The sequence below is a fragment of the Oncorhynchus nerka genome, linkage group LG22 (assembly GCF_034236695.1).
Source record: "Oncorhynchus nerka isolate Pitt River linkage group LG22, Oner_Uvic_2.0, whole genome shotgun sequence".
Lineage (NCBI taxonomy): Eukaryota > Metazoa > Chordata > Actinopteri > Salmoniformes > Salmonidae > Oncorhynchus > Oncorhynchus nerka.
Genome location: NC_088417.1, coordinates 79295664 through 79318434, shown reverse-complemented (window position 1 = coordinate 79318434; position 22771 = coordinate 79295664). Strand labels below are relative to the sequence as shown.

At 43.3% G+C, this 22771-nt stretch overlaps 1 protein-coding gene across 1 annotated transcript; it reads left to right on the top strand.

The window, feature by feature from the left end:
* The first annotated feature begins 376 nt into the window (after positions 1 to 376).
* On the top strand, positions 377 to 6200 carry LOC115105787 (protocadherin-1-like). The gene is made up of 3 exons (XM_065006828.1): positions 377 to 1188; positions 1694 to 3880; positions 6159 to 6200. Exons 1-3 carry the CDS (start codon positions 382 to 384, stop codon positions 6198 to 6200), a joined length of 3036 nt encoding a protein of 1011 aa, XP_064862900.1. The 5' UTR covers positions 377 to 381.
* Positions 6201 to 22771: the final 16571 nt, after the last annotated feature.

Below are 22771 nucleotides of genomic sequence, written 5' to 3'. Positions count from 1 at the left end.
GTTGGTGAGTTTCATTTTAATAAACATGTGGAACTCTATGCACGCTGCGCCTTGGTCCGCTCATTTCAACGAACGTGACAGTTCATTGCTCTCTTTTTGTTCCCAGTACAGCACTAAAATGAGGAGAAAATCTCCAACATCTGAACCATTGTGTTTCAATAACTGCAAAGATTTGCATTTTGGAAAAGGCCCTGTTATATATAAACTTTTGAGAGTCAAACATTTTTACAGTGACAATGGTGCTTGGGAGAAAACATGTTGTACTGCATGTATAACTGTTGTTTTCAGAGCACATTAAATATATCTGATAAACCCTTAAGCCCAAGTAAAAATTTAAGTGTTGTTTTTTTTCCTCTTTCTTTGCAGGATAGTAATCTGGTGATGGACTTCATGGAACTGCACATGGGAGCGGTTTTGTTGTGGGTCCTGGTGTTGGATTTCGGTGGTTGGGCTGAGGCTGGTATCCTGTACCGTGTCCAGGAGGAGCAGCCGCCCAGCACGCTGATAGGCAGCCTGGCATCAGACCAGGGCCTGCCAGACTCTGGTCACCTTTACAAGCTAGAGGTGGGCGCTCCATACCTGCGTGTAGATGGGAAGACAGGGGACATCTTTACCACAGAAATTCCCATAGACAGGGAGACACTGAGAGCCTGCCGCAGCATGGTCAGGGGCAAACCCTGCTTCCTTGAGTTTGAAGTGTCTGTCACAGATCTGATCCACAACCAAAGCCCCAGGCTCATCGAGGGTCGCATCGAGGTCCAGGACATCAACGACAACACTCCGCAATTCCCCTCCCCTGTGCTCACAATCTCTGTCCCAGAAAACACCCACATGGGGGCGCTGTTCTCCATCCCCCTGGCCACAGACAGGGACTCGGAGAGGAACAGGGTGGCCGACTACGCCCTAACCGCGGGGCCAGATGCAGCGACTCTCTTCGGCCTGCAAGTGGCAGAGGACAGGGGAGAGAAGCTGCCCCAACTCATCGTCCTGGGAAGTCTGGACCGGGAGCTCAAGGACAGTTACGACCTGAACATTAAGGCTGTGGATGGAGGTAACCCCCAGCGCTACAGCAGTGCCTTGCTGAGAGTGGTAGTTGCTGACGCAAACGACAATGCGCCAAAGTTTGACAAGGCCACGTATGAGGCTGAAGTGTCAGAAAACAGCCCTGTGGGACATTCCGTGTTGCAGGTAAAACGTTTAAATCTTGCAGAGTGATCAGTGTGTTGTGTACGCTACTGTATAGATTTATACAACTCTTACTATGAGAAGACATAGTGGTTTGTATATCCACAAATCATTAGGATCTGGCATGTAGTGCTGGGTTTCTAAGCTTTACCATGATGAAATGCCTGAATTTACATGTTCTCAGAATGGCATCTTATTGAACTGTTGCCAAAAGCAGCAGAGGCACCCTGAGTGGGTGTTTTGGTTTACAGTTTTTGAGCTGAAAAAAAACCTCAGTTGACATTTGCATCCTTTACAAGCATGTGTCTCTGAAGCTGAGATGGTGTGTTTACATATTATGGCAAAATATTTTTAATATGCACATTTAGAAGCCCTTATCTCCCACCTGCTGTAAGCTAACTTCAATGACAAACCTAAACCCCTTACCCATACCTTCATTTGCTAACATAATCCTTGAATTCTTACCCTTATTCCAACGTTTTACATAATCCCTTGTCTCTGATTGCAGGTGAAAGCCAATGACTCTGACATGGGCCCCAATGGAGAGATAGAGTATACGCTACACCAGGCATTAGACCCAGTGCCAAAACTCCTGCGAATTGATCGTTCCACTGGCATCATCTATGTCAAAGGGCCTTTGGATCGGGAAGAAATCAGCGATTTGACATTTTACGTAGTGGCCAGAGACAAAGGTCCCCAACCCAAAAGTTCCAAGACCTTTGTTACTATCGAGGTGACTGACCAGAACGACAATTCCCCTGCTGTGGAGATCCGTGGGATCGGCCTGGTGAGCCACAGTGACGGTGTGGCAAACATATCAGAGGACATGCCCGTGGGCACGGCGGTGGCCTTGGTCCAGGTGTCTGACAGGGATGAGGGGGAGAATGCAGTGGTCACCTGTGTGGTGGCAGGGGACGTGCCTTTCCAGCTGCGCCCGGCCAGTGAATCGTCCACTGACAACAAGAGAAAATATTTCCTGCAGACCACCACCCCACTGGACTATGAGAAGGTAAGGGAATACCGTGTGGAGATTGTGGCTGTTGATTCTGGCAATCCAGCTCTCTCCAGTACTAACTCATTAAAGGTGCAGGTGACTGATGTTAATGACAACTCTCCAGTGTTTTCCCTGACCCTGTTCGAGGTTAACTTTACAGAGGAGAACCAGCCAGGGGACAAGGTCGTGGACGTGGTTGCCACAGACCCTGACAGTGGCACTAATGCAGAGCTTGTCTATAGCATCGTAGCAGACACATCTACTAGAGGCCTGTTTGAGATTGACCCTGACTCAGGGGAGGTGAGGGCACAAAGCCCTCTGGACAGAGAACATAGAGCACATTATGAGTTCAGGGTCACCGCAGCCGATAAAGGCTCCCCCAGTCACAGAGGAACAGCCACGGTCGTGGTCAATGTGCTGGACCGCAATGACAACGACCCTAAGTTCATGCTGAGTGGCTACAGTTTCTCTGTTCTGGAGAACATGCCCCCACTCAGCGCTGTTGGGATGGTGACGGTGCTGGACATAGATCAGGGAGAGAACGCAAGAGTGCAGCTCTCTGTGGAGCCAGACGGAGGAAGGTTTGTGGTTCAGAACGGAACAGGAACCATCCTGTCCAGCATCTCCTTTGACCGGGAAAAGGAGAGCAGCTTCAGTTTCCGTCTGAAGGCCGTGGATGGGGGAGAGCCTCCCAGGTCCTCCTATGTAGGCATTACCATCAATGTCCTGGATGAAAACGACAATGATCCTGTGGTCACCAAGCCCTCCAACTCCTCCTTCAGACACCTGTCCCCTCTAGGTTCCCCAGACAGCCGTGTGGAGCTAGTGGAAGCTGAAGACCTGGACACTGGGCCCAATGCAGAGCTGGTCTTCAGCATCACTGGTGGAAACCCTTATGAACTCTTCAGCATCTCCTCCACTACTGGGGAGATCACCCTGGCCAAGGAGCTGACCCAGAAACATGGTGGGCTCCATCGCCTGGTGGTTAGGGTGAGTGACAGAGGCAAGCCTGCACGCCACACTACTGCCCTGGTGCATATCTTCGTCAATGAGACCATCTCTAATGTCAGCCTGGTGGAGGCGCTGGTGGGACACAGTCTCTACACGCCTCTGGAGACAGACATCGCTGGTGACCCTGACTACGGCCTTGCCGCCCAGCGCAGTAACATCCTGTACGGCAGCCTGGCTGGAGTGGCAGGCGTTGTCATGGTGATTGTGGTGGTGGTGTTTATTCGCCACCGCATTCAGAGGGAGACGAAGAGTGGCTACCAGGCTGGCAAGAAGGAGACCAAGGACCTTTACACCCCCAAGCAGGGGCCCAAGAACGGCAAAGGCAAGAAGGGCAGGAAAGGAAAGCCCTCTAAGTCGCCCAAGCCCTTGGGAGAGGAGGAAGAGGTCAGCCTCCAGAAGAGTCTCAAGTTCAACCTGGATGGGGTCAACGACAGCCCCAGGATCCACCTGCCCCTGACATATCCCCCAGGTAGCCCAGACCTGGGCAGACACTACCGCTCCAACTCTCCCCTGCCCTCCATCCAGCTGCAGGCCCAGTCACCGTCGGCCTCCCAGAAGCATCATGTGGTCCAGGACCTCCCTGCCACTAACACCTTCGTAGGGATAGGAGGAGATGACAACTCAACAGGTTCAGACCAGTACTCGGATTATAGCTACAAGGCCAGCCAGCCAAAGTACAACAGCAAACAGGTAAGAGTCAGTTTATTTATTATTGTCTCTGACAATGGTAGGAGGTGGTGTGTTGTTAGTGGAACGGCTGTGATATTTAAGGCTATTGACGGGGGTCTTATCAAGCAGTACTTTCAGAATGCTCTTGGCTGACTGCTTTTTACTGTTTGATTTACACACACAATCAGTACTTCAAAAAGGCTTTAGCAATTAGGATAATGTACATTCACTTTCAGGGAGAAAGGGCACAAGAAATACCTTTTGGTCTCTTTTAGGGAGGTGGAGCGGAGCCTGCCTCTTCTCTCCCCTTTTCCCCTGGGTTCATTAAGCTAGCTGGTGAACAGAGGAGGTGAGGAAGAGGGCGAGGTCCATGTCTGAGTGACTTACTCTTACACTTCTTCCTGACCTTGTGCCCTGCAGACCATACAGGTCACATGTTCTTATCTTCACACTGCACTTATCTTCACACTTCACACTGCCTAGGCTAGGCTCTGACCCTTCTACCATTGCCATGGAAACATAAATATGAATTGGCTCAGAGAGGATTAGAATGCAAAAATAAATTAGGGACAGTATGTCTGTCCTTGTGCATACTGTATGTACTGATTGTGTGCGTCTCTGCAAATCTATTAGCTTAACCTGCGTGGTACAGTATGTTCAAGAATTGATCCTATCGTTAAGGGGAAATGGGTGACTGGGCTCTTTATATGTGTGTGACACTCTAGCCCAGTCAGTTACCACTGGTTGGCTAGTGGCTGGTTGGTAGTTTCAGCAGATGTTGTCTGACAGTTTGGCCGATTGCAAGCCCCTGTGGGCAAGAGAGTTAGAAGAGAGAACAGCCACCCACTGTCACCACTGTGTCAGTGATGGACAGCATATGTGAGCAAAGTGACAATGGAATGCAGCCCAGCAGTGGGTTTGTTTGTTTGGGTCTATGTGAGTACGTCTGTGTCGAGGTAGGTTTTGGGTATATCTGAGGAAATAAATGTCTAGTCCAGCTACACGCTACTGCTACTGTGTTTTGTGCACCTGTGCATCACGCTAGCCTCTCCATCTCGGTGTTTGTGTTTCTCTGCGTGACTGTGTATAGTGTTTTGAGATGTGTGTGATTTGATTGACAGGTCGTTTTAAAAACACGGACAGATGAAGAAAATCATGTGACATACCTTAGCAGATGTTACCTCCATGTATGGCATCCCCATCACATCAGGAAGAACAGATTTACCCAAATAAATAATTAAGTCGCTGCCTAGCGGAGTGACAAGTGTGGTGTGGAGAGCTTACTCTAGTCATCCAGGCTGCTCTCAACAATGACTCACATTTTCAGTGAAGATGTGCTCAGGTGTCTGAGCTTCTCAAAGATTTTGGCAGTGTTGAATGTAAGCACACTGGTGCTGCCATTCTCTGTCAGCACATATTTATATCTCTGGTGGTTTCACCTCTTCTCTACTTAACTCCAAAACTGGATGCAGGGCAAGCATGTTTGACATGGAGGATGATATCTAAGAGTAAACAACCACTTCATTTTCCAGTGACATGATCTGAAGCCTATACAGAGCTGTGTGAGTGAGTGAGATGTTACGGCAAGGTGGGATCTTACGGTTGGGTTGAGGGATATGTATCTATGGGTTTTCCCAACACGCTCTCCCTCATTCCAAATGTGTGAAATTACGTGGTGGTTAACGGGGAGACCACTAGCTCACATTGAGCCCAGAGTGTTGATAATTAGCCCAGTCGGGCCAAAGATCTGACACCTTTTTTTCAAATAGCATTTTAATGATGTGTCCCTCCTCCGTAGGAGAGAAATAACCAGTGTGAGAGATATTAGCACACAGAGAAAGATCAAGGGAAAGGCCTTCCCAGTTCATTTGTAAGTGGGCGTGAGGAGCGCTTGTGAAGCCGTAAATCTGTACTTAAATTAAATCCACGCAATTAAAATGCCTTATTAGTCAGAGATAGCTAAATGTTGTCCCCCTGTGGGGCTCCGCCTTCATCTCGGCCACTGCAGCGGGCAGCTCCCTAACTCCATCTTCAGCCAACCTGAAGGATTCTCAGAGAGGATTCAGGGCTAGCCTTAATTAACCCTACTTTATTATTAAACTGGCCATGCACTGGGTGTACTCTAGGCATCCCTGTGAGCTAGGATTACCCCAGTTTGAGTTCGATATCTGAGAGGTGAATAGATGCATTTCAAGGGGCGAGGCCAGAAGCAGAATCTCCTCTCCATCTCCTCAGATGTTTTACAATGCCGTCACGCCTAATACTCTGTTTATCACTTTCTCTCTTTCTGAGACCACAGAAACTCTCAGTTCAGAGCAAATCCATGCCATCCATGATGTAGACTTTCCCTCTCTTCTGCTCTCTCTTACTCTCTCTTTCGCTCTGTTTCCACCCCTCCCCCCGCCCGCCCGCCCTCTCTCTCGATCCATCCATCTGGATAGCACTCTTATCAGACACACACAGTGCAGAGACATCTTCTACTATCTGATTCAAAACACTACCAGACATTTCCCACTAACATCCTATGTAGCAGGAAACAATGTAGAATTAGGAGGAAGTATTTCATAGCTGACCAAGACCCTAATTTACCCTGAGTGGAAAGACAGATCAATTGTCAGCAAATATTTTGTTAGTAGATACTGGAGAGAGATGTCCCAGTGAGGGAAATTCACCAGGTAATGAGTCATTCTAATACACCTGGAGCCAGAGCAAGCCTCCCACTGGGGTGATCGAGTCAACACAGTGAGGACAAGGAGGAAAGCAGAGAAGCAAACGACTTCAATTAGCACACTGACTCTAATGAAATTGAGGTTCTTCGAACCGGGACATAGGGATTGATTTAATTGACATAGCATTCTTAGACAGAATAGTCGAGGCTTGCCATCTGAGACTGGTTGGCCTGGCCTTGTATTAAGGAATTGGCAAATGTGGATGACCTCAGAGATTGACTTGCCGGGGATGGTTGGTCTCGGAGACCCTATATTGGGTGTGAATGGTGAGAATGTAAAGTGAAATCACAGTACACTCTGCACTGCCGCTATGTTGAAGTGGGCAATTTACAACTAACTTTCCTTTGATTACCTGTTATGAGAGATTACAGCTGGAGACCAAGTGAGTCTCCCAGGGCACATTCAAACCCACAGCCTAGCCAGAGCAAATGTACAGACAGGTTGTCATGGTAACTTATATGTGGCACCTGTACACAGGAAAAATGACGATGATAATGATCTTCAAGCCCAATGTGCCCCCTTATAACATGACTCCCTTTTCCCCATGTTGATTGGATCAAATTACCTGGCAATTCAGGCAGAATAATATTAGAAAGTGACACTCTCCCAGCATCTATCTGAAACTAAAGTAAAGCTAAGCCTTTGGTTGCCTACGTTCCATTCCCATTTCTCTGCAGACAGATGCTTTCTGTGGGCTGCCCATGGTCAGATTCCCACTTTTATGTAAAAATACAAAGAGAAGCTCCTTTAGGTAAAACTCTGTGGAGGCTCAGGTCCCTGATGGCATTGCCTTTAGCTCAGATATTTTATCACCACACATCCCAGCCTCCTTACCTTCTGCCAGGTGGATTAGTGCTTTTATCAATAAGCAGCTTAGCGCCAAAGCGTCCCTCAATAATGTGCCACGGTATTTTCTCTCCTGCTGGTTTAACTTCTAGACTCCTCTCTCGTCCCCATCTCCCTCTATCTTCCTCTCTTTCTCTTGCACTCTTCCTTCTCTCTCTTCCTCACTTTTTCTAACTCTGAATATTTTTCATTCTCCTCTCGTCTGTAACTTGGAGCAGTATGAAATCTGTGTATTGTGTAACTAAGCTAATTTTCAAAAGAGAACTGTTTTCTTAAGGCCAGATAGCTATCGTGTTTACTTAGTCAGTGAACGCGCTCCCATCTCTGCAGTGAGGGAATTGAAAAAGATAAAAACCCAGACTAGACTGTCTCTAACCAAGCATCAGGATGGTGCATGCCAATGGAAACATACAGAACCTCCAGAATGTTTAACATTGCAGAGGTGTTTTATCCCTTGTACACAGAGAGAGTGATGGAGAGGGAGAGACAGGGGGGGGGGTATGGGATGAGACGAGGGGTGAATGAGTGAGAGGTGAAAAAAGGAAGAAAGAGGGAAGGGTGTGTATTTGTCTACAGGTCATATTAGGAACTCAGACAAAGACAGAAAAGTGGGGAGGAGAACAACAGACCCGTCCGACATGTAACCCCATTAGAGGTCCTGTATAGAGCACCATAAAATCCATTTAGACCCATTAGGAAAGTATACAGTCACACATACACCTTGAAGGCCACTCAGCCACAGAGGTGCCCAGTTACACAGGTTCAATCAAGCTTATTTATTTAATTGTAGATTTAAATGTCATATTTTGCATAATACCCAAGTCAGCATAAGGCTATATTTCACTGGAAATCTTTACACCCAATGGATTTTATTCGTTATGCTGTGGTATCTGATTACATGAGGCTCATTTTAATACATATTTATTAATATGATAATACCAATTTATACAGCGTTTCAATAAGTTAGCCAGGACATGGATTGTTTGCAGTAATTGTTGTGATGTAGATTTTATTGGTAACCGTTATGCACATGACTGATTAGTTTACTCATGTGTTTACAGTGTTTTTATCTCTGAAGTTGATTACATATTCTTCATTAAGGCTGATTTGCTTTCATGAGGTCTGGGCTTGGCAGCAACTTCGGTTATATGAGGTGCCCGTAGTAAAATGTCATGTAACCAAGAAAAAAATGCCCATCATTAAAGATGAATGACATGAATAATGTAATATACTCTGTCTTAAAAGCAGAACAGAATGCATCAGAAATAGTGTATTGTGTGCTTGTCCTGAAGTTTACCCCACTTAACTGCACTCCAACATACAGCACCTCCACTAGCATCTCCTCTAGCACCTCCTCTCTGTACTCATTTCTGGGGGAACACTGTATGCAGCTGTGAGGGCTCTGCCTCTCGAGTGATTAGTGCAATGCTAATTACGTTTGATGAGTTTGACCCAAATCTTTGAAAGGCAGACGTGTTTTAGGCAGCGATTGGGAATTTCTAAATCCAAAATAGCTGATTCCCTGACTTGGCCGTAAATGATTGTTTCCTGGTGCATCGCTGTGGATAATGATCCACTTTTCAAAATCATCCAAAAGCCCTGAAAAAACCCCACTCTTCAATAAGTAATTGCATAATTTCATTTCCCTTGCTGACCAATGCTGGCTGACATGAGAAGGGATCATTATTTCTTTCTGTGTCTTCGCCACACTAGGGACCAAAGATACTAAAACATTTCATAAATATTGAACCCTGCTGGCTCTTGGGTTGCTGCAAAAAGATGTTCATTGCTGTTTCATGTTGGCCCTGAAGAACATGACTTAATTGCATAAATCTTTGAAAATGGGATGATAAGGAAGAACTTAGCATCTATGACAATGGGAATTGTTCTGATGGCTCGGCCTGCCTGTATCAGTCATACACAACTCTGTTGAACTCAATATGTTCCAGCGTGACAGATGAAAAGAATCCTTGGAATAGATGAAGACAAAACCTTCCATGCTCAGCTTTAATGGCCTATGCGACCAAGCTTTTAATTGTGTTTCTTAGTCAAAAGGACAGTTTATTGTGCATGCTGCTCTGAGACATGTTAATGTACTTCAATCTCTTTCGGCTTACAATGCATGAGTGTGGCTCTGAATGTATTTGTTTAGCCTACGGTGAAAAGTAATGATCAGCGCATGTATTTTAATTAAAGGTGTTGGCTAATATTCCTCAGGCTAGGGCCTGTAGGGCATGCAGGTGTTATCAGGGTGCTCCAACTCAGTCTTGATTAACCTTTTGAAGATATCTGTCCATTGCTTAATTGGTATGCAGCAGAATCATGATTATATTGGGGAATACTGATTTACTGTAGGTATGATGAATAGCTTGTGCCTGAAGTCTTTAACATTTCTCAATGTTAATGATTTTTCTCAATGTTATGGTTTCATCTCAATATCATGTTTGGAAATCCTTTTAATACAGTATGAAGTACTTCTTTTATGTTATTAATGCATTTCTTCTCTCTACCAAATGGAGCTCCTTTCACTCTATTGACATTACCAAACCATTACCTACTCAGATGTTTGTGCTTTAGGCCTACTGAGAGATTATTATGTTCATGGTGGTTTTACACTGTTATCTCCACACAGGGCAAATGGAGAGGGAGAAGAACAGAGATGAGTGGGTTTGTGTGTGAGAGAGAGATGGACGAAACACCAGTGTTAATTATCTGTTTAAAAACACCTGTCTGGATGATGAAATCGAATTAAAGTGCTTTAAATCAAGCAAGAAAATTGGATAAATACTGTAGTATGTGAGGCGATAAGGAGATAGGATTGAATGGGAGAGACAGGCATGAGCTGGGTAATTTGCCTCAGTGTCTCTGTCTATTGCTGGTAAAATACTATTCCTCTTCCGCTCTCCCACCGTAGGACCAGCTCTCCCACTCTCCCACCGTAGGACCAGCTCTCCCACTCTCTCACCGTAGGACCAGCTCTCCCACTCTCTCACCGTAGGACCAGCTCTCCCACTCTCTCACCGTAGGACCAGCTCTCCCACTCTCTCACCGTAGGACCAGCTCTCCCACTCTCTCACCGTAGGACCAGCTCTCCCACTCTCTCACCGTAGGACCAGCTCTCCCACTCTCCCACCGTAGGACCAGCTCTCCCACTCTCTCACCGTAGGACCAGCTCTCCCACTCTCTCACCGTAGGACCAGCTCTCCCACTCTCTCACCGTAGGACCAGCTCTCCCACTCTCCCACCGTAGGACCAGCTCTCCCACTCTCTCACCGTAGGACCAGCTCTCCCACTCTCCCACTGTTGGACCAGCTCTTGGCTGGAGGAGACCACTATAGAGGACCCAACACAAACACATAACCTCTAATAATACACATACTATAAATCATAACAAAAATATTACCCTAGTTGTTTAATTGCTCAGGAGACATCATTATCCAGCATGGCTGAATAACATATCTCTGGGTTTTACATATTACACAGTTGAGTGCACACCACAGACAATTCAGGTTAATTACTGTCGCTCAAGGATACACAGTGGTGTCCCCATCTGAGGATTGAACCTGCAGCTTCCAGCTCTTAAGTCTGGTTGCCACATATGCCATGCCAAATAGGTTTTTTCTCTGCTTCGAAACAGAGGACGCAGACTACACCATTCATTACATGGAGGTGGTCGCAGGCAACTCTCAGCCAATAAATGAGTTTGTCCAATTCTGCCAGCGATGCATCAGGAGTGCTATGTCAGCATCCACTCTGCTCCTGGACCAGGGATACATACAGGGAGGAGGGAAGGGGGGCCATGGGTACACTGGGCAAACGGAACCGTTGTTTTTCCATCATATTAGCTACTGCTTCACCAAAGCAAATCTTCCATTTATCCTCTCCAACCTCCATCTTTTTTTCATTAGGGCATTCAGGCTTTGTAAGAATTAATGAGATTATATGGACGTACTTTATTATCAAACACTTAACGAACACACTCCAATATGATAATTCTGTCAATTACGTTTTTATATTTGTGTTCTACATGAGATTTCAATAGCATTGCTTAGCGGTAAAGTATTTTTTTTAGCGTGGAACGAGGCTAAACATTCTAGGACTTTCCATTCTGGATATATGCATATATACTGTACTGAGTGTCGTTACAATACTGTGTCCATGCAAGCAGAAAGAATACTGTGTGTACAAAATGAACTGTAGCTCAGGGTGGATCCTCATCTTCAGTTCTGGGATGAGGGGCAAGTGTAGGGAGAAAGGGAGGTGGATGGATGGACGGGAGGATGGTTGGATGGAGTGGAGGGTGGATGGAGTGTGTGTGTGTGTGGGGGGGGGGGGGGCAGGGCCTGTCCTCGCTTTTATGAAGGAGAAGCAAACCAATCTGACAGTGACAAATGAACCACCTCCTCTCCCCCAACTGCCAGCCTCATCCCTCTCAACCTTCTCCATCACCCTTATAATCTTTCTTTCCTCCCTCCCTGACTCTTATATCCACTATCCACCTGTCCTAGATACTGTATACTCCTTTCTTTCCACTTCTCTCTTGCTTTTACTCTCTTGCATTTACTCTCTCGCTCCTGCTTCTGCTCTTACTCTCTCTCTCTCTCTTTCTTTTAGCCTCCCTCTCTCCTCTAACTTGCTCTCATTCTCCCTTCTCCTTCCTTGTTGTATAAGCACAGGAAGCTTTTGCCATGGAAAAGATATTTGTACATGATATATATATATATATATATATATATATATATATATATATATATATTATTCCCGTGTGACTAGCCTAATATTCGAGCTACTAATACAATTGAAATCCCATAGATTGCCTAGGGCTATATCACAACTTGTATTGCATTTCAATAGTATGGTTACAGTCTAGTGCTATTTGACTAAAGGCAGGATAAAAGGTATATTTCATCTGTGATTATTGTTGAGCTTTAATCATCGCCCTGCTTCTCTAATAGACTTTCTTAGCTTGAGTGTTGAAATGGGATGCCAGGCAGAGAAGGCAATTAATTGCTTGGCTTCCTTTGCTGTTGTTCTTTCAGCCCTGTTGTTCTGTGTATTGGGCTGAAGCCTGATAAGGGAGAGAGCAGCAGGGCCACCGTGATATGCTGTGGAGCTGTCTGTCTTAATCTTCCCAGATCCACCATGCCCATGCTAATACAGCAGCTCCAGTCTGCTGAAGACTACCCATTGTTAGGCAATAGTAAGAGGACTATAAAATCCAATACTCAATATGATCAACACAATAGAGTAGAGCAGTTACAGTACAGCCTGTACAAAGCCTACACATTCTTGTTCATAAATGGAATACAGCGAGCAGGCAACTGATCGTTTATTATAATGCAAATTGTAGGGCCTGTACTGCAATCGTATACAGTGCAGTGCAGTGCATACAAGATGAATGCAAATCTATCAGAATTGCCAGAGAAACTATTGCATATACAGTATAATGGATTCGGAGTAGAGAGGTGTTTGTATCAATCAACATATGGTCAAAACTACAAAGATTATAAAGATGGATCAGGAAAAATATGTAGGCTCACTGGCCCAGTATGGACTTTCATTTAGAGAAGGGTCTGTTGTGGGCAATGGAAGGCATGACAGATATCACGTGAATATTGTTTATCAATTCTAGTTCAATTTAGCAAGGCTGATAAAAAAAAAAAAGTAGAAAATAAACCGTATTTGCTTCCTACTTTTACATTGCACCGTCAATATTATGCAGCTCTCAATTTACTCATTTGTTGAATTCACTGTGTTTTTTGTATTTGCTATTGGCAACCGTTTCCATGTAAACCAACATTATCTTGCCATGCCTACCGATTTAGAAATCAGATTTTATCTTTCGCCTCGCCTTCTTGTATTCATGTCAGTGTAAACAAAGCACTCCCAGCGAAGACTGAGATGGTGCACCACAGGATTTTTTGGTCTCTCAACAAAATGATTATCAGAAACTGCAGGAAATCTCCCTGGGATGGATTGTCTCTGATCTGCAGCCATATGAAATGTCACCTGAGATTTGATAAGTATTATATGAAGCAGCCAGTCCCCTTTGGAGATTTGCACTGAGCCACAACATAGCGTCTGCTATTGTTCTGCTGATAGAATTGTGGCTTTCTGTGTGTCATAGTGTGATAAAGCTCATTATTATCCCTGGAGATGATTGTCACCCTCTATTGATACATTACTGAAGGCCTCATTATGCTGTTTAACTGTTGGCAGAAAAGCTATAAAACAGGGTTCATATCTCATTCATACAGATCATTCATTACAGGTCACAGAACGGTTCAATTGTGTGCAAAGTTGTCCTCAAGGCAAAGGGTGTCTACTTTAAAGAATCTCAAATATAAAATATATTTTGATTTGTTTAACACTTTTTTGATTACTACGTGATTCCATATGTGTTATTTCATAGTTTTAACGTCTTCACTATTATTCTACAATGTATAAAATAGTACAAATAAAGAAAAACCCTGGAATGAATATGTGTCCAAACTTTTGACCGGCACTGTATATTCATAAGCTATTTGTATACATTTGCAAAGATGTCTAAAACCTGTTTTTGCTTTGTCATTATGGGGTATTGTGTGTAGATTGATGAGGATAAAGCTGTAACGTAACAAATGTGAAAGAGTAAAGGGATCTGAAAACTTTCCGAACGCACTATATACTGTATATACAGCGAGGGGAAAACGTATTTGATCCCCTGCTGGTTTTGTACGTTTGCCCATTGACAAAGAAATGATCCGTCTATAATTTTAATGGTAGGTTCATTTGAACAGTGAGAGGCAGAATAACAACAACAAATCCAGAAAAACACATGTCAAAAATGTTATAAATTGATTTGCATTTTAATGAGGGAAATAAGTATTTGACCCCTCTGCACAACATGACTTAGTACTTGGTGGCAAAACCCTTGTTGGCAATCACAGAGGTCAGGCGTTTCTTGTCGTTGGCCACCAGCTTTGCACACATCTCAGGAGGGATTTTGTCCCACTCCTCTTTGCAGATCTTCTCCAAGTCATTAAGGTTGAGGCTGACGTTTGGCAACTCGAACCTTCAGCTCCCTCCACAGATTTTCTATGGGATTAAGGTCTGGAGGCTGGCTAGGCCACAGAATAACTGGGACCATAGATACTCCAGGACCTTAATGTGCTTCTTCTTGAGCCTCTCCTTTGTTACCTTGGCTGTGTGTTTTGGGTCATTGTCATGCTGGAATACCCATCCACGACCCATTTCAATGCCCTGGCTGAGGGAAGGAGGTTCTCACCCAATATTTGACGGTACATTGTCCCTTTGATGCTGTGAAGTTGTCCTGTCCCCTTAGCAGAAAAACACCCCCAAAGCATAAGTTTTCCACCTCCATGTTTGACGGTGGGGATGGTGTTCTTGGGGTCATAGGCAGCATCCCTCCTCCTCCAAACACGGCGAGTTGAGTTGATGCCAAAGAGTTCCATTTTGGTCTCATCTGACCACAACACTTTCACCCAGTTGTCCTCTGAATCATTCAGATGGTTATTGGCAAACTTCAGACGGGCATCTATATGTGCTTTCTTGAGCAAGGGGAACCTCTCGGGCGCTGCACGATTTCAGTCCTTCACGGCGTAGTGTGTTGCCAATTGTTTTCTTGGTGACTATGGTCCCAGCTGCCTTGAGATCATTGACAAGATCCTCCCGTGTAGTTCTCGGCTGATTCCTCACCGTTCTCATGATCATTGCAACTCCACAAGGTGAGATCTTGCATGGAGCCCCAGAACGAGGGAGATTGACAGTTCTTTTGTGTTTCTTCCATTTGCGAATAATCGCACCAACTGTTGTCACCTTCTCACCAAGCTGCTTGGTGATGGTCTTGTAGCCCGTTCCAGCCTTGTGTATGTCTACAATCTTGTCCCTGACATCCTTGGAGAGCTCTTTGGTCTTGGCCATGGTGGAGAGTGTGGAATCTGATTGCTTCTGTGGACAGGTGTCTTTTATACAGGTAACAAACTGAGATTAGAGCACGCCCTTAAAGAGTGTGCTCCTAATCTCAGCTCGTTACCTGTATAAAGGACACCTGGGAGCCAGAAATCTTTCTGATTGAGAGCGGGTCAAATACTTATTTCCCTCATTAAAATGCAAATCAATTTATGGCGGTTTTGTAGCAGTGGCTTCTTCCTTGCTGAGCGGCCTTTCAGGTTATGTGGATATAGATACTTTTAAACCTGTTTCCTCTAGCATCTTCACAAGGTCCTATGCTGTTGTTCTGGAATTGATTTGCACTTTTCCCACCAAAGTACGTTCATCTCTAGGAGACAGAACACGTCTCCTTCCTGAGCGGTATGACGGCTGCTTGGTCACATGGTGTTTATACTTGCATACTATTGTTTGTATAGATGAACGTGGTACCTTCAGGCATTTGGGAATTGCTCCCAAGGATGAACCAGACATGTGGAGGTCTACTATTTTTTTCTGAGGCCTTGGCTGATTTCTTTTGATTTTCCCATGATGTCAAGCAAAGAGGCACTGAGTTTGAAGGTAGGCCTTGAAATGCATCCACAGGTACACCTCCAATTGACTCAAATGTTGTCAATTAGCCTATCAGAAGCTTCTGGAATTTTCCAAGCTGTTTAAAGGTAGTAAACTTAGTGTATGTAATCTTTTGACCCACTGGAATTGTGATACAGTGAATTATAAGTGAAATAATCTGACTGTAAACAATTGTTGGAAAAATTACTTGTGTCGTGCACAAAGTAGATGTCCTAACCGGCTTACCAAAACTGTAGTTTGTTAACAAGAAATTTGTGGAGTGGTTGAAAAACAAGTTTTAATGATTCCAACCTAAGTGAATGTAAACTTCCGACTTCAACTGTGTATGTATGTATATATATATTTAAATGACAGTATATAATACAATATAGGTGAGGGCATTGGAAATGCTTTTGGCTGTTAACCTGCTTCTGTTTTGTAGGTGGCACTGTGTGCGCTCTTTTTAAAGTATGGGTCCCAATCTCTCAAAGGCCCTAGGATACAAGTGAACAGGGGTGGTCTGCCAGTCACTGGATCGACAAGCTAACTTGGTATGGGATGGGGGGGGGGGGGGTAGCGGGTGGATTAGTGGAGAACAATTTGAGGTTCTCAGCAGCAGTGAAAATATATGTACAGAACATGTACAGCTACTGTACATACATGGACACTCAATCATTATGGAATTGTTAAGTTTACAAACATATTTTATGATAAATAGTATTGAAACATGTATCTAATTTTGGTAAATGGGGAAATTAGTATAGCCAGTTATAATTGTAATGGCTAAGCAGATAATAAGAAAAGATGATCAGTATATACCTGGCTAAAAGGGGAGGGGGGAGGGGGAATATACTTCTCCCATGGGCAAAGAATGTCAAAAGGGGTAATGATATTAATTAACAATAATTTTCATCCGAATGTGCAAACTGTCCAAAAACAGCATCCAACAGATTCTGGATCATGGTGTTTCGGAGTCAGAGGTTTGTGTAAATCGGTGACGTGCCAGCTATTTTGCAGGTCTTTGCCTTGATGACAGCTTTGCACACTCTTGGCATTCTCCTCAACCAGCTTCACGAGGTAGTCACCTGGAATAAATTTCAATTAACAGGTGTGCCTTGGAAAGAAATTCCACAATATAACTTTTCACTTAATGCGTTTGAGCCAATTAGTTGTGTTGTGACAAGGTAGGGGTGGTATACGCAAAGATAGACCTATTTGGTAAAGCACCAACTCAATATTAAGGCAATATCAGCTCAAATAAGCAAAGAGAAACGACAGTCCATTACGTTAAGACATGAAGGTCAGTCAATCTGGAACATTTCAATAACTTTTATGGTTTCTTCAAATAAATGCTTCATAGAGTTCAAGTAACAAATTCATCTCAACATCAACTGTTAAGAGGGGAATGCGTGAATCAGGCTTTCATGGTCGAATTGCTGCAAAGAAACCACTACTAAAGGACACTAACAAGAAGAAGTTAGACTTGCTTGGGCCAAGAAACACGAGCAATGTACATTATTCCGGTGGAAATCTGTGGTCTGATGAGTCCAAATGACTTGTGTCTTTGTGAGATGAAGAGTAGAAGAGATGAAGAGTAGGTGAATGGATTATCTCCGCATGTGTGATTCCCACGGTGAAGCATGGAGGAGAAGGTGTGATGGTGTGGGGGTGCTTTGCTGGTGGCACTATCAGTGATTTCTTTCAAATTCAAGGCACACTTAACCAGCATGGCTACCACAGCATTTTGCAGCGATATTATCGCGCCATGACCATAGAGAGCCTTTTTATTCTTTATTTTGATTAGGTCAGGGTGTGACTAGGGTGGGTGATCTAGTGTGTTTATTTATATTTTGGCCTGGTATGGTTCCCAATCAGAGGCAGCTGTTTATCGTTGTCTCTGATTTGGGATCATATTTTCCCTATTGTGTTTTGTGGGATCGTTTTTGTGTGTAGTTGCCTGTGAGCACGCCATGGCTTCACGTATCGTTTGCGATTAATTTTTTGTGCGTTTCATGTCAATAAACATGTGGAACCCATCACGCTGCGCTTTGGTCTGAATGGTCTTACGACGATCGTGACAGATATGCTGTTTTTCAACAGGACAATGACCCAACACACCTCCAGGCTGTGTAAGGACTATTTGACAAAGAAGGAGAGTGATGGAGTGCTACATCAGATGACCAGGCCTCCACAATCCCTTGACCTCAATCCAATTAAGATGGTTCGGGATGAGTTGAATCGCAGAGTGAAGGAAAAGCAGCCACCAAGTGTTCAACATATGCGGGAACTCCTTCAAGGCTATCGGGGAAAAGCATTACAGATGAAGCTGGTTGAGAGAATGCCAAGAGTGTACAAAGCTGTCATCAAGGCTATTTTGAAGAATCTAAAATATATTTAAAATTGTTTAACACTTTGTTGGTTACTACATGATTTCATATGTGTTATTTCATAGTTTGATGTCAAATCAAATCAAATTTATTTATATAGCCCTTCGTACATCAGCTGATATCTCAAAGTGCTGTACAGAAACCCAGCCTAAAACCCCAAACAGCAAGCAATGCAGGTGTAGAAGCACGGTGTGTTCACTTTTATTCTACAATGTAAAAAAAAAAACTTGAATGAGTAGGTGTGTCCAAACTTTTGACAGGTACTCAATAAATAAATATATATATACGTTTTATTTTTTATAATACATTTAACTTTATTATTTTAAACTTAACCCTACAATCCTTCCCTAATTGGAGTAAACTAATAGACAACAACACTTAGGCTTTTACTTCCAGTTTATACATACTACATATATTTTACGGACACAGTATTTTAGAATTAGTTATATTTAGTTTGTTTTTTGTTCCATTCTTTAGCTATCCTCAACCCTTTCCATCTATCTCTGAACACCATCCAGTTGCCATATTTTTCAACTGTGCTGTGATGTTTCACAAAAGTTCTGAACCTTTGTATTCTCATAGTTTCTACAGATTGCAAGTTAAATATTTTTTTGGGCAAAGATTATTTTTATATTATTGTTGGATTGACTAGGACACAGCAGTGCCATTTGCAAAGTTATTAACTCCTAAACCTGCGACAAAAAACAAGCTACATATGGAGTGTACCAAAACAAATTATCTAATGATTCTGTATCTTCACAGCAAAAGTTAGGATGGTTGTATCCCCCATATACAGTATATAACATTCTATTGGGTGTAATATTTTGTATAAAAATTTAAGTGGAAAAACCCTTACACTGTTAAGGCTTCTAGGAGTAGTGGGTGGAGGAGTCAGGCGCAGAGAGCAGGTTTAGTTCCGAACGTGGATCTTTATTCCAAAGACACAAGGGCGCATGAAATAACCAGTCCAAACAAACAGGACTAAACTGTCCGGAAAAATAGAATCCACAAATAATCCAACACCATGAACAGAAAACATGCCCGCACAATAGCCAGCGGGCCTAGTGCCCTTAAATAGCCCACAAACAAAACTAAACTCAAAACAGGTGTAACCAATCAGACCAAACTAACAGAAACAAAAATGGGAATCGATGGCAGCTAGTAGGCCGGCGACGACGACCGCCGAGCGCCGCCCGAACAGGAAGAGGCACCACCAAGTTCCTTACCCTCTTCCCCTTACACTTGTCTCTTACATTGTGGCGGTAATTTTGGGCAGACATTTCCCTATATTTTTGTCTGTTGCGTGTGTGACAACTCCACCAGTCCTATTTATCTTATAATTGACAAAGATTATACTGTTTTTAAACTTGTTTTTTTTCTATCAATTAGTGTATTTGAGTTTAACCATAATATTTGTTCTGTCATTTCTGGTGGATTAAATAGAAATTGTAACCAATTTTCTATGACTTGTTTAAATAAATATTTTGTAGATTTCATTTTCAAATAGCCGAAAGTGAAAGGTTGTAATCTGAATAAAGGGAAAAAAGGCCATTCTTGAACACGGGGTGTGCCATTCCTACTAATCTGCTAGAGAACCAGTTTGGTAGCTTTTGTATGACTGAAGCCTTTAGTTAGAGGCCTAATGCTTTCATATTTAATCATTTCTTCCCCCTCGAGTTTATATCCGTTATATAAATAGCCCTATTTAATTTTGTTTGCTTTTGCCATTCCAAATAAGACTGAATATTTTTTTTTAACAAGTCATTAGGCAGGTATTTCCTTTCCATAGGAGCAAGATCTTAACCTCTTTTCTATTTATTTCATTTTTTACACCTTTTTCTCCACAATTTTGTGATGTCCAATTGGTAGTTACAGTCTTGTCCCATCGCTACAATTCCCATATGGACTCGGGAGAGGTGAAGGTCGAGAGCCATGCGTCCTCTGAAACACGACCCCACCAAGCCACACTGCTTCTTGAAACAATGCTCGCTTAACCCGGAAGCCAGTCACACCAATGTGTCTGAGAAAACACTATACACCTGGCGACAGTGTCAGCGTGCACTGGGCCCGCCACAGGAGTCGCTAGAGCATGATGGGACAAGGACAACCCAGCTGGATGAAGCTGGGCTAATTGTGTGCCGCCTCATGGGTCTCCCCGTTGCGGCCGGCTGCGAAGCAGCCTGGGATCAAACCAGGATCTGTAGTGACGGAGCTAGCACTGCGATGCAGTGCCTTAGACCGCTGCGCCACTCAGATGCCCGATCTTATCTACTTTAGCTAACTTTATATTTCTTTTGGGATATGAATACTGTCGTGGAAGTTCTAAAGAATCAGGAGAAACTTGGATAATTCTTCATGCAATCAAACACTTTATTAAATTATTGTTAACGAGGGAGCAATACACACATATTTACCTTAATTTAACTAGGCAAGACAGTTAAAACTTTTTTGGGGTAGGGGGCAGTATTGGGAATTTTGGATGAAAAACGTGCCCAAATTAAGCTGCCTGCTACTGAGCTGTAAAAGCTAGAATGTGCATATAATTTGTAGATATGGATAGAAAACACTCTGAAGTTTCCAAAACTGTTTGAATGATGTCTGTGAGTATAACAGAACTCATATGGCAGGCAAAAACCTGAGAAGAAATCCAACCAGGAAGTGGGAAATCTGAGGTTTGTAGTTTTTCAACTCAGCCCTATTGAAAATACAGTGGGATATTAGTTATGTTTCACTTCCTAAGGCTTCCACTAGATGTCAACAGTATTTAGAAACAGTTTTGAGGATTTTACTCTAAAGGAGGGGCTCATAAGAGCTCTTTGAGTGAGTGGTCTGGCAGAGTGCCACAGCCTCCGCCTGGTGCGCTCACTTCATTCAGTTCCACTTCATTTCTACAGACAAAGGAATTGTCCGGTTGTAACATTAATGAAGGTTTATGTTAAAAACACCCTAAAGATTGATTCTTAACAACGTTTAACATGTTGCTATGGACTGTAACGGAACTTTTCGTCTGAAACCAGTGAGTGCTCTTGGTGAGTTTAGATTGTGTACTGAACGACCCAACAAAAGGAGCTATTTTGACATATATGATGGACATTATCGAACAGAACAAGCATTTATTATGGACCTAGGATTCCTGGGAGTTCATTCTGATGAAGATCATCAAAGGTAAGTGAAAATTGATCATGTTATTCAGACATCTGTTGACTCCAACATGGAGGAAATCTGATTTTGTCAAATCAAATCAAATATTTTTTGTCACATACACATGGTTAGCAGATGTTAACCTGTTGCTTCTACTCGGGACGCTTGCGTCCCAACTAGAGCTCTGGAAATGCAAATGCGCTACGCTAAATGCTAATAGTATTAGTTAAAACTCAAAAGTTCATTAAAATACACATGCAGGGTATCGAATTAAAGCTACACTCGTTGTGAATCCAGGCAACAAGTCAGATTTTTAAAATGCTTTTCGGCGAAAGCATGAGAAGCTATTATCTGATAGCATGCAACACCCCAAAAGACCCACAGGGGACGTAAACAAAATAATTAGCATTTCGGCGTTACACAAACCGCACAATAAAATAGAAAACATTCATTACCTTTCACCATCTTCTTTGTTGGCACTCCTAGATGTCCCATAAACACTATTTGGGTCTTTATTTCGATTAAATCGGTCCATATAAAGCCTAGATATCGTTATATGTAGACTGTGTGATAAACGAAAAAAACATCGTTTCAAAACGTAACGTCATTTTTTTAAATTCAAAAAGTCGACGATAAACTTTCACAAAACACTTCGAAATACGTTTGTAATGCAACTTTAGGTATTAGTAAACGTTAATAAGCGATAAAATTCATCAGGAGGCGATGTAAAGATCATTAGCTGTCCGTCTGGAAAAATGTCTGGCTAGAAACTCAATGAAAATATCCTGTCCTAGACCGGATTAGATACGGTGTCCTGTATGTGTTTGACCAAGAAAAAACTCGAAGGGGAATGACAAGACTATAGACACCCTGTGGAAGCTGTAGGTACTGCAACCTCAGGCAATTAATTGTGGTTCACGTTTATCAATGGGTTCAAGTAGCGCATGGATATATTTTCCCCATTTTCAGTGATCAGTTTTTCCTGTGCTTTTCGATGTAAATGCCGTTCTGGTAAAGCCACAGCAGTGATTTAACCAGTTTTTTAAACGTCTGAGTGTTTTCTATCCACACAGACTAAGCAAATGCATATACTATATTCCTGGCATGAGTAGCAGGGCGCTGAAATGTTGCGCGATTTTTAACAGAATGTTCAAAAAAGTAGAGGGTCGACTGAAGAGGTTAATGCGAGTGTAGCGAAATGCTTGTGCTTCTAGTTCCGACAATGCAGTAATAACCAAAGAGTAATCTAACCTAACAATTCTACAACTACTACCTTATACACACAAGTGTAAAGGGATAAAGATATA

Coding starts and splice junctions, on each gene's coding strand:
- LOC115105787 (XM_065006828.1), top strand. CDS start 382: ATGGACTTCATGGAACTGCACATGGGAGCGGTTTTGTTGTGGGTCCTG. Junction 1,189..1,693: donor TGGGACATTCCGTGTTGCAG/GTAAAACGTTTA, acceptor CTCTGATTGCAG/GTGAAAGCCAATGACTCTGA. Junction 3,881..6,158: donor CAAAGTACAACAGCAAACAG/GTAAGAGTCAGT, acceptor CTGAGACCACAG/AAACTCTCAGTTCAGAGCAA.